This window comes from Capricornis sumatraensis, chromosome 11, assembly GCF_032405125.1.
Source record: "Capricornis sumatraensis isolate serow.1 chromosome 11, serow.2, whole genome shotgun sequence".
Classification (NCBI taxonomy): Eukaryota; Metazoa; Chordata; class Mammalia; order Artiodactyla; family Bovidae; genus Capricornis; species Capricornis sumatraensis.
Window position 1 is genome coordinate 54,755,755 of NC_091079.1, and position 15,326 is coordinate 54,771,080.

Consider the following 15,326-nt stretch of genomic DNA (forward strand, 5'->3'; position numbering starts at 1 on the left):
TATTCTAGCTTAATAGTTATTACACATATTACTCCTTATCATTACAATGTGTGTTCTAGTAAATGAGCTTTCTACCCACTCAAATAATTCGAGGTAAAGTCCAACCTGAACTTATTAGCAAGGATAATCCCTGTACATGGTGACTGGCAGAAAATATGAAGAGAAACAGAGAGTCTACCTTTTATATAGAATACAGGAACCATGATTTCACAAATAGTGAAATCAGAATCACATTTCTGCTTTTTCTTCACTCTTGTCAAATTGGAATGTAGACCCAGTAAGTCACATAACCCCCCATCTGACCATCAGGAACCCGTTGCACAGTTGCACAACTAATACTTAAGGGCTGTGTGTTTTTGCCTTTACTGCCCTCAAAACACAATTCCATTTGCTATTCCTTTGTTCTAACTGCTGTTTCTTAAACCTGTCCTGAAAAGAACTGTGGTAATCTTCATCCTCTGTCTCAGAGATGATTTCCATCTTCTGAATGATGAGTTTAATAAGCTCGTGCTGTTTTTCCAGAAGAGAACCGAGATCCTTCAGCCTGAAAGGAAACACATTTCATGGGTTAATTTCCAATCATCCTTTCAGTCCTTGAGTACAGAAAGCCTACTGGGTTCTAGATCCAGTTAACTGTCCCAAGGCCTTCCCTGGTGGCTCAGATGGTCAAGAATCTGCCTGCAGTGCAGGACATCTGCATTCAGTCCCTGGGTTCGGAAGATCCTCTGGAGAAGGCAAATGCACTCCACTCCAGTATTCTTGCCTGGAAAGAATATGGACAGAAATCCCATGGACAGAGGAGCCTGGCAGGCTACAGTCCATAAGGTAGAAAAGAGTTGGACTCGACTGAGTGACTATCACTTTCACTAGTCATGATCCTCTTAATGAATACATATTTTAAAAGTTTAAGTGGTTCTCCCAAGTTTAATTTTCATCCCCATTTTAGAGATTAAAACAGTTAGTTGCACAGGAAGGTTAAACGCCTTGCCTAGGGTCATGCAGTTAGAAAACAGTTGAGTAGGTCTTTGAAAGCAGGTAAATTAGCCCTGAAGCCCTCAGGCTTCACCACTGAACACTGCATAGTTTCTCCAGGGATCCTCAAAGCTTCTAGAGTTTTGATGTAAAAATTCAGACAGCTGATGAAGAACGCAGTTTAGGATACTGTTGGGAAAAATGATCTGTCAGTAGCAGCAAATCAGTTGTTGGGTCTAAAAAGAAACAGTCTCAAAATTCTCAGTATACTAGCCACATCATCAATTAAAGCATGACAATACAGATAAACACAATTAGACAATATAGACTTTTACTATTCATCATTATTTAGAGTGTTAAATTTTAAAAATACAGATAAAAGGAAAAATACATACCGGTACTTTTGCTTCATTATTTCTGTTTCTAAAGATGTATCAACATTTGGTATTTCTTGTCTCGTTTCATGGGGGCAAAAGATATAATGAAATACACCACGCTATGGGATAAGAGATTAATAGTTATTCAGGTAGAACTCCATTCAGGAACTTGTTCCTGAACAGGTGCCATCAGTCAGCTACAAGGCGGGCATGCCAGCACAAATATTCAGAGACACAATCATGGCCCTCAAGGAGCTCACAGCCTCTTGATAGAAATAGACAAATATAAACAGCCATAAAATGAAGTCACACATGTAACTGAGGGATGTATAAGATGTATAGTTAGTATAGAAGATGGAATAAACTGGAATAGGAGATTGTTTAGGAAAAGGTATGACTGAACCATGTTTTCTCATTAAAAACATCCAACACAAATACTGGTATTCCACACATGATTGGTTGTTATTTCTTTCAAACTGCTTTGTACCATTATCCAACACAACTTAATGTCACATGGGGAAATTTCTGGAATAGACTTTTTTTTTTTAGTGTCTTTTTTCTTATTTATTTATTTTTATTGAAATGTAGTTGATTTACAATGTTGTTAATTCCCGCTCTACAGCAAAGTGATTTGATTATACCTATATATACAATCTTTTTTAATATTCTTCTCCCTAATGGTTTATCATAGGATTTTTTGCTTTTCTTAAATATTTTTAAAATTTATTTATTTTTAATTGGAGGATAATTGCTTTACAATATTGTGTTAGTTTTTTAATGTCTTTTAAACCATCAGTGCACTGCAAAGGGTCAAAGGCAGGTGTGAAATGACCAGGAATGAGGTAACTGTAGTCATCTAGGCAAGAGAAGATGGCCACTTGCACAGGCCACAGGGGAAGTCAGGTGGACCAAATGCGGGATCGACTGGGTGTGAAGGTGAGAAAGGGAGAGGAGATGGACGACATCTCTCACAGGCAAATGAACGGTGCTGACATCCAGTGAAACTTGAAGGTCTGGAAAAAGATGGAATGGTTTCACCCTCTCCCTGTAGGGGATGTTGAGAGGAGGTGAAACAAGAGGAGTAGAGATCATAAGTGTGCTTTACATGAGTTTGTTCTGAACAGCAGTATTTGAGGTACCTTGGAGATACACCAGAGAAGATGCCATATAGACAGTTGGCTACAGGGGCCTGGAACTCAATGAGCTCCAGGCCAGAGAATCAGCTGCTGAGCTTTCTGTGTTTCAGTGGTGATGGCAACTGCAGTTATGAGAGAAATCAAACAAAAATAATGTAGTGCAGAATAAAGCCTAAGCCCATACTGAGATTGACCTTATCATTTATAACTACATAATGGAAATGCAAAGAGTTGGACACGACTGAGTGACTGAACTGAACTGAACTGAATGGAAACTCAACCTATGAAGAACTCAGAAAGAATTAGAATCCAGTACTTCTGACTGTTAGTATAAGTTCCTTTTCCATTATAATGCAATAGCCTTGTTCAGTCTTTGACACTTTGTATATTTTCTGTAATGTACACTCTCCCTGTGTGTGTAAGTACCTGTTTATATATACACATGTATTCTATATATGTACACACATATCTTCACACATATGTAAGTCACACGTGACTAGGAAGAACAAATGAAGTATGCCTACACTGGTCCACCCACTCCCTACTCTCACTGGGGGATGTGGTACGTATTTAACACAGAGGCTATGGATGAGCCACTTGGAAGACGGAAACTTTGCCCATAAACGGGCACCCTTAGGGATAACACAATGAATGAATGCCAATATCATGTGACTGATGACAGTATTTATCACATGTACTTACTAATATCCCTCTGCTGTATCTGGGTCTGTTGGGATACACGATGATGGATTTCTGATCAACTTTGTGTAGGAACCAGAGCGGCAGCTTCTTCTCCAAGCTGGTGTGAAGTTCCACCTAAAGTACGTTTGGGAATTATTGATAAGAATCACTGACGTTCTTGGTCCAGCCTCTAACTACCTGGCTGGCCAAATGCCAACATAGAGAGAGGCTCAGGCAATTACCCAGTTTCTCTGCTGAGATTGTTGGGGAAAATCTTTGTCATGATTACTGACTCTCAGACCAGAGCAGGAGCGCTACACTGACGCAAAAAACCGGCAGGGTGGGGTACCTCTCAGGGCTAAGACAATACCTGTATTAAATAACTGTGTTCTCAGAAATCAGCAGTGTTTATACCTGAATAATTGGGAGGTCATTAGTGAGTTCAGTCAGTCATAATGAAATAAATAAATATAACACTTACCTGCATGGCAATTCTCTTCAACAGTGCATGTTTCTGGACCTCAGCAATGTCACCAACTGCCAAACCAATCTGAAGGACAACAGGGCAGCGAACCACTATTGGTTTAATGACTCATCTAAAAGTGTGTGTGTTGTTCCTTTGGCTACAGTCAGAGTGGGCTTGCAATTTACTAGCAGGGCCTCAAGACACTGTGCTTACACACCGTACAGAAACCTGCAAAAGCCTGTAGACCTTTGTAACAGTGCTGGTCACATCAGTGGGTCCAGTAGTCATAAGTGTTCTCATGAAAAGTGAGGGCACACAGATTAATCTGCACTTCATCTTAACTTAAAATGAAAATATGTTACTTTTGGACAAGACAGGGGTGAAGTGAAAGTCGCCCAGCCGTGTCCGACTCTTTGAGACCCCACGGACTACATATAGTCCATGGAATTCTCCAGGCCAGAATACTGGAGTGGGTAGCCTTTCCCTTCTCCGGGGGATCTTCCCAATCCAGGGATAGAAACCCAGATCTCGCACATTGCAGGCAGGTTCTTTACCAGCTGAGCCACAAGGGAAGCCTGGGATTGGTGTAGCCATGCAAAATGGTTGCAAACTCCAGGAGTTGAGCACTTGAGGGAAACAAGAGTGACCTGACAACATGGAAAAGCTAAAACATTAAACTGAGGGAATGGAAGGAATTTATATCTTCCATACTTGGGGAGGAAAAGGTTCACTTTAAAGCTGAGTGAGGATCTGATAAAATCTCCCTCTAGAAATCCACAGCTAGGTAGAATTAAGTGAGGTAAGCTGTCAGCTCAGTTCTATTGAACCTGAATTAAATCAGCTACATTCACTCACTCTCTCATCACCTGTTAGGAACTTCGTACATGTCTATGCCAAATCAGTCTTCTATAGGCGGTAGCCAGAGAGAAAAAACCAGTCCATGCTCTCAAGGAGCTCAGAGTCAAGTGAACTCCATGAGAGAAGGACTCTGGCTGCCCAGGACACCACCGTATGCCCAGTGCTTAGAACAGTCCATGGGACTGCAAGAGTCAGACATGACTTAGTGACTCAACAACAGCATGAATCAAAACATTACGTAGTCTGTATTATTATTTTTTTCCATCAACACTGCCTAGCACAGTCTCTGCTGTACAGTCAGATTCAGACAAAATGTACTGAATGTGTGCTTGTCCATTTATTTATCTATAAATATTTATTTCTATGGACAGTCACAAATTCAGTAACAATTTTGCCAGTGAAGGTTCCCCATGGACCCGGAATTGGGATGTATCTCTGTCTACATCAACCAAGATGCCCGTGACTGGAGCAGACTCCCTGTGGAAGAGAACACCTGTGTCTGCTGAGGGCATCCAGGCTCTGACTGGCTCAGAGGTGGCAGCTGAATGCTGCCGATGCCCTCTGCATGAGCGACTCTTCCCTGCTTGAATCTCCAGAGGGTCAATGAGAAATTCTAGGGCAGAGATGAGGTCTTAATCTTCCACTCCATGAAGGTCTCTGCCTAACCTCTGACCCTCAGCCCAGCTGCAAAGCAGCACTCACCATTCATCATTTCTTTATTACCCTGTTGATACTTTGTACTTCTTCATGGCATTTAGAGGTGATGTCAGGCTACATATTTATTTGTTTACTACTCATCTTCATGACAAGTTTATAATCATGTCAGGGCTTGGTACTGGTATGTTTTGTTCACTGTTGGGCCTGGATCAGCGTCTGGCATTTTGGTAGATTCTTGGTAAATATTTGCTAAATAGATGCATCTTAGCATCCCCTAACTTCACACTGCCTAGCTCGCCCCAAGTACTAATGAATGTTGAATGAATGAATTTTATAGCAGTTCCTTTTCTCCCTTCGTGAAAGGAGACAAAAGAGGCTACAAAGCATTATCATTCTTAAACGCCCCAAGTGATCTGCTGACAGCAAACAAAAGGATAAATTACTTACAAGTAAATTCATGAGGACAATTGGGACGAACATGGTGAATGTGATAAGGTGTACAAAGGACAGAAGTGGATACTCCAATTCATCCTTCAAATATGGCTCTAGGAAGGCATCGTGATAATTGATGTCTCCTAGCATCATGCTGAAGGTCTGCATTATAGAAAGGAACGGAGAGCTGAAAGCATCCTGGGAAAAGACAGTAAGGGGAGAATGAAATTCGAAATGCATATATTAAAAAAAAAATTCCCTAGAGAGTAAAATGATAGAAATCACATTTAAAGTACTTTTTTAAAAAGTCATAAGAGTATGCTACTGAAATACAGTGATAAGAACTATCAATACTAATAAACTGGTGGTAAAGTCATCAAAACGGCTTCCTTGGCGGCTCAGTGGTAAAGAATCTGCCTGCCAAACAGGAGACACAGCTTCATTCCCTAGGTTGGGAACATCCCCCGGAGGAGGAAATGGCAACCCACCCCATTAACCTTGCCTGGGAAATCCCATAGACAGAGGAGCCTGGTGGCCTACAGTTCATATTGTCGTGAAAGAGTCGGATGTGACTAAACAACAACAGCAACAACAAAAGTCCTCAGGAAGATCTTTTCTGCACATATAACAAATCACCATGCACTAGACATAAACTTTCTGACAATGGAAAAAGTCATTTACTTTTCCCTGTGATAAAAATCATGTGAATGCTATTATATCAGATAAAAATATTCAAATATTGTGAGGTTACTATGAATTTTGTACACCATCAAGATTTAAGTATAAATATGTATTCCCAGTATTCACAGCAACAAAATCAACGACTCATGCAAATACCTCACCTGGATATTCAGGAGCACGTAAAAGCAGAGTCCAAAAGCCACAAGAAGGAAGACAAACACAATTGTCGATTTCAACAGAGTTTTCATGATCACCTCCAACATCACGATAAAAATTCCACACTTTTCAAATCTAGGGACGTTTTGAAAATTACAACATTTATTCACTTTTCTGCTGAAACTGAATTTCATTCAGTGTCAATAGTTATGAGGCACCAGGTACTAAGTTTCATAGATGAGATCATTGAGGCCATCTACTTTCAGAGAGGGACACAAGAATTTGTGAAGAGTCAAGCCTTTTATTTTCAAACTGTCAAACTGCTCTGTTTTCTTTTGGTTTTACTTCTTCCTAATGTTTATCTTGAATTGTTTTACCACTTGGCCACTGAAAATTATTTCATAGCTTCCCAGTATCAATGCTACCAATTGCTTACAGGCTTCCCAGGTGGTGAAGTGGTAAAGAATTTGCCTGCTAATGCAGGAGACGCAAGAGACGTGGGGTCTATCCCTGAGTCAGGAAGATGCCCTGGAGAAGGAAACGACCACCCACTCAGTATTCTTGCCTGGGAATTCCCATGGACAGAGGAGCCTGGTGGGCCACAGTTCATGGGGTTGCAAAGAGTCGGCCATGATTTAGTGACTACACAACAACAACAACGAAGGATGTAGAAGTCACTCAAGCTGGTTTACCTCTGAAGATACAATAAGAAGTTCATCCAGTAGAGGAAAATAGCAACCGCTCCACACTGCCACTGCACATATGCTGGTATCCTGATGAACAAGGGCGACACAAATATGATGCTGGTTGTGTAGATGGTCCATTCAGCTGCGTTGTCCTTATCCAAAAAGTAATTCCTTTTCTGGGGTTGAAAAGAATAAAGAATTACCACATGTAGAGCCTGAGACCTGGAAACTTATGGATGGTTATATATATGTAACCAGTAACAACATTTGTCTGGCATTACAGCTGGTGAGAAGTTTAGGACCAAGGGGCCAGCAGCTCTTGCCATCCTGGACTTAACTCAGAGTCTTGGGTATAGATCAGTATTAGAGGTGCCCCGGCCTCTCCTGCTGACCTGGCATTTTGGGAGCCTAAGCAATTCTATAAGTTTTGAGGCTTTACTCATAAAGTTCACTCCATCTTAAGGAAACTCCTGGGGGGCTGCAAGTTGTTTTAGTAATTCCTTTCTGTCTATATAAAGACATGCATGTGGATTTCTCAGGATAATGAACTAAAGCTGCTTCTAAGGAGGTTTGGGGCCAGTGCTAAGACTTAATTACCATAATGATTTGTTGTCATCTATTCTTAAATATTTCATGTTTTGAGCATCAGATTTCCCATAGGGTAGAAAATTTACATATGAATAAGGAATTGTGGAGACCAAAACTAATAGAGAAATCATACAACTTTACAGTTCAATATAAACTATCATTTGTAATCCTCGTCTTTAAAAAATAAAAATAATGACAAGAGAGAATAAATAATATGCCCGAAATCATTTAAGGAATAGTGGAACAACATAGTCTTAACTCTCAGAATTGTGACAATTTAGTGGAAATGTGTATGTATGTATGTGTGTGTGTGTACTTGCGATGTATAATATCAGACAAATGCAAAGTACTATTATTACTACTAACATTCTTTAATGCAAATATCCTTGTGCTTATATCATGTAACATAGCAAATTCTTTCAGAAAATGAGGCATTGTATAAAAGCTATATGACTTATAAAGAACACAAAATTATACCAAAAAATGAATAATGAAAGACTTTAAGCTTCCACACTGAGAGATAAATGATTGATGCCATTTATCAACTGCATCAAAGACCTACACATAATTTATATAAACCTTGGGTCTGATCTGAATGTGTGTTCACCTGTTTAAAAAGACATTGTTGTTGTTGTTGTCTAGTTGCTAAGTCATGTCTGACTCTTTGTGACCCCACAGACTGTAGCCAGTCAGGCTCCTCTGTCCCTGGGATTTCAAGTAAGAATACTGGAGTGGGTTGCCATTTCCTTCTCCAAGGGATCTTCCCTACCCAGGGATCAAACCTGAGTCTCCTGGATTGGCAGGTGGATTCTTTACCACTGAGCCACCTGTAAAAATTATGCAATAAAAAGCTTCCCCAATTTCATTGTTAACTTGAAATTTTATCTAATAAAGTAAAGCTTTTCTATTAGGAAAGGAATTCAAAGATCCATTTGAAATGGAGTCTTAAGCCAAATAAACAGTTACACCTAAAATTACTTCTGTGAAGAGTGACATTTAAAATTATCAAATTGAAAAAATCTGTGTTAGCAAAATATGAAATATATCTCAGAGAAAAAAGTCTTTCAAAAGTTCATCAGAGCTGGGTAGACACATACATACTAATAAAACTGGAACCACTTGCTTCAGATAAATCAAATAGGCACCATCCAATGCAGGAGCCTTATCTGAAATCATGTAATTTCTACATTTTGAAGAATTTATACTTGGTATATCTGATTTATACATTCATCCAGCTATGTGATTTTATTCTGACATAAATTGCTTCAATAATAGTTTAGCAATTAATCTATATTTTGCATATTAAAATATTTGCAACTGTAAAGATATAAAACATATCATGTACCTGTTGGAAAATTTGGGCCACTTCTTTGCAGTATCCTAATATACTTGATAGCAAAACTAAAATCATACAGAAATTTATAGCGTAGGAATTCTGAAACAAAAAAGACAAAGTTATAAAGGATATCAAAGAAAACAACACTTTTCTTCATCATTTTCACTATTAAACATTTGTTTTTATCTGCTTTTATTTCTAGGTACTGTCCATTTTTTCTTTAAACAGAAAACTCTTGTGATGCCAATATAAAGACAACACAGTCATTTCATAATGTCTTTATTAATAGAGGTTGCCAATTGAATTCTAAAGGAAAACGAATCTATAGATCTATATAATTGTCTTTAACTGTGGTAAAATACATATAACATAAAGTTTACATTTCAAAAATGTTACATTTTACATATAGAGTTACCTTTTAATACATATAATTCTGTGGCATGAAGTACATTCACAATGTTATACAACTATTACCTAGTTCCATGCCTGTTTCATCACCTCCAAATGGAAATCCTATCCCTGCTAAGCATCACTTCCCCCTCCCCAGTATCCATGGCAGCTAGAAATCTGCTTCCCTGTATATGTTTAGTTGTTCAGCCCTGTCCGACTTTTTGCGACCCCGTGGACTGTACCCTGCCAGGCTCCTCTGTCCATGGGGATTCTCCAAGCCAGAATACTGGAGTGGGTTGCCATGCCCTCCTCCAGGGGATCTTCCCAACCCAGGGAGCGAATCCAGGTCTCCCACATTGAAGGCAGATTCTTTACCATCTGATCCTCCAGGGGAGCCCTTGAATACTGATGTGGGTAGCCTACCTCTCCTCCAGGGGATTGTCCTGACGCAGAAATCTAACCGGGGTCTCCTGCATTGCAGGCAGATTCTTTACCAGCTGAGCTACCAGGGAAGCCTACTTCCTTGTATATCTTATTTTAAATTTTTATACTTCAGCACCCATCTAAGCTAGGTACATGTCAATGTACCTTATACATGTGAGGTGCATTGGCTCTCATACATGTCAATTCCTTTTGTTAGTTGATAAGCTCATTTATTGATCTATTTATTTACATTCCGTCTCATTCTACAAAGGGTTTTAGAAGTTGCTGCATATATGAATTCTATAAACTCTTTGTACTAAACAAAGTCTTGATAGTTCAGATTTATTCTGAGGTTAAAGTATTTTTAAAGAAAAAATGCCCACAGTTCTGAAAGTCTCTTGTTTTAAAAAGTTGGAATATAAAAACCAATTGAAGATACCTTGGTGTCTAAAATTTCTGAATGGTCACTAGTTTCATTGATGATTCCAGTTGAGTTGAAAGCCATACCTGGTCTGATACTGACAACAAGAAAGGTCATGGGAAACAGACCAAGACAGTAAGATCCTAGGTTCAAAACATGGGCTCTAAACCCATAAGCCAACCTACAAAACATAAGCAAACCACACTCAGTGTTTCAACCACAAATATTCAGTTAAGATACCTGCAGAAAGAGGAGTTATAGTCTCTTCTGGAAATGCATTTGATAAGTTCATTGAACTTGAAAGATTTTAGAATTCACCTTTTTCATTTCCAGAAAAGGAATCACAACTTCCTACGAAATTATGACTTACTTAAAATCTCTCACCAGTTAATGGAAGGAACTTTAGCTCTGACTCCAGGTTGAATGCTCTTCCCAGGGATACTCTAGTTACTTCATTGTCTGCTAAACTGCAGAGCCCGGGAATGCTTCTTTGTGTTTTATATAATGATCCCCCCAAATATTTCATTTAATGCTAAAGATAAATTAATATCAACATTTTTAATACCAAAATTTGCCTTTGACATATTTCTTTTTTAAAGTATAAAACATTAAAAGTAATAAAATATAAAGTATTCCGATACCATTAAATAATTATTTAGAAGATTTTTTAACAATCAAATATTACTGGGTCAGTTTATTTTTTGTTTTGCAAGATTTTTAATGAATTTAATGAGAGCAACATTCAAAAGAAACGCTACTTAATACCCACCATTTCATAAGTAAGTATTCTTTACACACAGGGTGGTTGAGAAGCTCTATGCGGTTATGTTGCACCATTGCCTGAGAAATAAGGAAAGATCAATAAAAATACAATCACATTAAACTCTTGAGTATAAACTCAGCTTTTTGTTTGCTGGCTTTATAACTTTATTTTGATTTTTATCAAAACAACACTTGCTTATTTTAGAAAATTTGAAAAATCAAAAATTCTATCAAGAATATGTTTCTTTAAAAAAAAACACAAGCTAGAGAGAACCATTTCCTACAGATGCTAAAATGATTTGCATGGAACAGATGTGAGAGTCAGCTGTCATCACCAGTCTTACGGGCATTAAATCCACATGTCTCCTCTTCCTTCACACTCCAAGTCCTCAGTGAGCCTTTTAAAGATTTTTTTTTTTTTCTGACGTGGACAATTTTTGAAATCTTTATTGAATTTGTTACAATATTGTTTCTTTTTTTATGTTTTGCTTTTTTTGGCCATGAGGCCTGTGGAATCTTAACTCCCCAACCAGGGATTGAACTGGTGAACTGGCATACCCCCTGCCTTGGGAGGGGAAGTCTTAACCACTGGACAGCCAGGAATTCCCATCAGCCAGCCTTTTAAATTTCACATTAGGTGATGGCTGGTACCATGGTCTGTATCAAAGCCTTCCACGTAGGGAAATGAACTCATTTAAAGTAAATGAAAGTTCTTAATTGATCTAGAACAGTGCTGTCCAATGGAACTTTCTGCAGTGACGAAAATTTCTATATCTATGCTGTTGAGCAGAAGAGCTACAAGCCACATAGGCTTCTGAGGGCTTGAAACATGGCTACTGCAAATAAAGTAATGAATTTTTAACTTTATTTTAATTTTCATTAATTTTCATTTAAGCAGTCACATGTGGTTCAGTTACTATATTAGAGAAAGTAGATATGGATCCTACACCACCATTTGCCATCCAGCCTTCAAATATGTTTTCTCCCACATGCTCACAAGCTTTTGTGTTGCCAATACTTACACCACAAGTCTGCTGCTCCACGTGGCTAAAATCTGTTGAAACTAGTAGCTGCTGTCCTTTTAGACCAGAAACCCACTCATCTGATACCTGTTTTCCTCTGCAGTTATTTGAGTTTGAAACTCCTGGTTTACCCTGAAGCAGATTGTCTGCATGGCTTTCAAGACCTCACTTACAAGAAATGTAAAAGCACTCTTTGGAATAAGAACTGGTTTGGATCCAGTCTCTTGGGAAATTTGGGTCCAAACTGTGTGATTAGTGCCTGCTTTCAGATTGGGTTCACTCTTCCAGAAGGATATAAGAGCTGCTGAGAGGTTTGCGCTTACCCTGGAGGCCAGTGGTTAGCTGAATTTGGAATCGATGACTGTAAACTGTCACCCCCTGCATTTTCCTGGGGTTTTACACTATTGGAAACTCTTATATATGTATGTCTGCATTGAAGTGGATGGAGGCGGGAGCAGACGCTGATGGTCAGCCTGTGTTGTTTACGGTTTATTGGATTCTGGGTTGGGCACATCTAGCATGACCATTAGGACTAAGGTGATCAACAGTGTGGAACTTTAAGGGCACCAAGTTACAATCATTTTGTATGATTGCTTTCTCTACTAACAAATAAAGAATTAGGCTGCATGGCATACACAGAGATCAAACTGTAAATCTGGAATTCTCTCTAGACTCCTTCCTGGCACTATCATACCAAAACATTACAGAATTCATGTAGAAACTACCTGATTAAGGAAAATAGTGGACTTACATTGAGAGTTAAAAGAGGCTCATATACGACGTCCTGTACAGGTGTTCCTTTTTTGGTGAATTCTAATGGACACTGAAGATATGTGAAATTATACTCGATCTGTAGAAGATAACAATTTTTAAAAATTGCAGTCTAGCATAGGCCCCCAAAGTCCTTCTTAACACATCAAATATGCAAACCCTATCATTTGAAAATTAAGTGATTCAAATAAAGTTGAGCCATTTAACCTGAAGAAAAGTAAATAAGCTATTCTATATTCATTTCAAAAAATAAATGTGCCAACAGGGTATTTGATTCCTTTCTAAATAACTCTCTAGTTGTGGGGGAAAAAAAGTCTTCTAGAAAGACCACTTAGATCTTTTAGAATTTCATTCTTCAGGCAATATTACACAAGAAAATATAAAGATATAAATAATAAGGCTAAATAAAACTATTAGAAACAATTAATCCATGAGAGAAAACTGAAGATCCGAGGGAAAAATTATCTCATAAGTAGATAATATAATAATATGAGAAATGAAGACAATTACCGTCTTTTGAGATTCTGGAGTTCTAGTAACATTATTTTTACTATTCCTTAAAGAGTTAGAATGCATTTCAAGTTATTATGATAAAATAAACTTACATGGTAGTCTTGGGAGGACTTGTCTTCTGTGGAGGGCATGACGCAAAAATCTAAAAGTACCTTTGAGAGAGAAAGACTGACAAAGCTATTGGGCAGGAGACTATATCCAAGATGGTATTTGGTCCCATTTCTAAAATAATACCCACGATATTACTTTCCCCTTCCTTTGCTTCTTGTACCTCAAAGACTCGTACACTATGATCTAAGTCATTCAGGAACAAAGTCTAAAACATGAAGTATTAACACGTACCACTGCATGCCTCAGCAATACCAAGTGATATAGAAAAATACACACCTGAGAATGAAATTGCATTTACTAAATTTTAGGTAAGAAATATTCCATTTGCTTTGCCTAAAACTTGATGTCTTTCTGGGTTCCTATAAAATATGTGGATGATTGAGGATTCCTTTGCTTAGCATCTTCTAGTGGTAACTTAATTGTCTCTAACTGAGACCTTTCAGCTGAGTCCTGAGTTCTTCCCACAGTCTAGGTTGCTTCTTCTGTATCACCTGATCCTGGAATATTGTGTTTGCTTCTGTACCTGGCTTACTGAGCAACAGTGACAAAGTTCACATCCAAAGTGGTGTGGACAGAATGTTAGACCATGGATATTACAATGACAAGCAGTTGGAGGCCCTCGAGATGCTCAGTTAAGGGAGAAATCACTTAAGAGTTAAGCATTAGATCCTCCCCTGGGAAGTGTAGGGACAGATATTTTGTGGGGGTTCCTGTCTACTACATAAACAATTTGAGTAACCCCAAATCTGTGTGCTGCGACCTTTCTGGTGGCCCCAAATCATGATCCTGAGAAAGAAATTCTGCCCAGTCAGTCTGCCCTCCTGAAACCAGATGTGGACACAAGGCCCCAGGTAACCCCATCAGTAGGTCCTTGGAGTTCCTGGGACATCTGGTCAACCCTACCTGCAGCACACAAGGGTAGAGGGTTAGACAGCACCCTGAAGGGGAGACACAGGAACTCAGGCCCCATTGAGAGGGCATGCCTGTCCTGGCTGGTCTCAAGCACCAAGGCAACTTAAAAATTTTGAGGCAGTCTCTGTTGATGACCCAGCAGCAGTACTAGGAATCATAACAGACATCATGAAAAAGAAAGACAAGTCCAGTCAATTGTGCTGTGCAGGGAAGAACCAGACACAGGCCTGGCAATTACAGTTTGAAAGATTTGTAATAGCCAGCACTGGCAAACTGAAGGCTGGGCTGCCAGAGAAAGGAGAAGGTCATGGAAGAATTGTGTATGTTACACAAATGTGTGATGTGAGGCTAAACTAAAAGACTTTTAATTCCCCCTAGTTAAAAAAAAATATTCATAATACTAAAATAATACCAAGTCATTATAGAAAATGAACTAGAAAATATATGGTAACATGAAGAAGAAAAGAAAAACCAAATCATAATCACAACTGTAATTCCTATTAGCATTTTGGAATAATTTCTATGTTTTCCATATGTGAATATAACTTTTTATTATTATTCATAATGCTGCAGGAAGCATCATTGCACATAAATCTGTCTATACATCTGATTATTCATTAGGACAGATCCAAACAACTGGAATTACTGAGTGAGAAAATCTGAAATCATGTTCACAACTAATAAATGCAAATTTGAAACAATAACATGCATGCCCCCAAACCCCCACATCTAGAGGCTTTATTCAGCTGGCAACCTCCTCTAGTGCTCTCTGCTCTAGACTTGGATTGTTTGAATAAAAAAATATGTTTAACATATTTTCCTACATTGCACATAACCACTAATAAGATTTTTTAATCCAAGTAGGTCCTTCTTAAATTTGTTGGCTAGATTCCCTTGTAGCCTATATAAAACTAAACGCTTAATTTTAGAGATGGAAATTACTATGTTTAGGTTGTGATTACAACAATAAATCCT

The 15,326-nt window shown here is 38.5% G+C and overlaps 1 protein-coding gene across 1 annotated transcript in view; it reads right to left on the bottom strand.

Moving 5' to 3' along the window:
• Positions 1 to 339: 339 nt before the first annotated feature.
• Positions 340 to 15,326, bottom strand: part of TRPA1 (transient receptor potential cation channel subfamily A member 1) — a 56,533-nt gene continuing 41,546 nt past the window's right edge. Inside the window, exons 16-27 of the mRNA XM_068983764.1 lie at positions 13,421 to 13,480; positions 12,796 to 12,894; positions 11,030 to 11,100; positions 10,279 to 10,441; positions 9,036 to 9,125; positions 7,109 to 7,278; positions 6,422 to 6,551; positions 5,595 to 5,777; positions 3,648 to 3,716; positions 3,188 to 3,301; positions 1,368 to 1,468; positions 340 to 544 (exon numbers count right to left, since the gene is read on the bottom strand). Of these exons, the coding sequence (XP_068839865.1) occupies positions 340 to 544; positions 1,368 to 1,468; positions 3,188 to 3,301; positions 3,648 to 3,716; positions 5,595 to 5,777; positions 6,422 to 6,551; positions 7,109 to 7,278; positions 9,036 to 9,125; positions 10,279 to 10,441; positions 11,030 to 11,100; positions 12,796 to 12,894; positions 13,421 to 13,480 (1,455 nt within the window). The remainder of the gene's footprint in view (positions 545 to 1,367; positions 1,469 to 3,187; positions 3,302 to 3,647; positions 3,717 to 5,594; positions 5,778 to 6,421; positions 6,552 to 7,108; positions 7,279 to 9,035; positions 9,126 to 10,278; positions 10,442 to 11,029; positions 11,101 to 12,795; positions 12,895 to 13,420; positions 13,481 to 15,326) is intronic.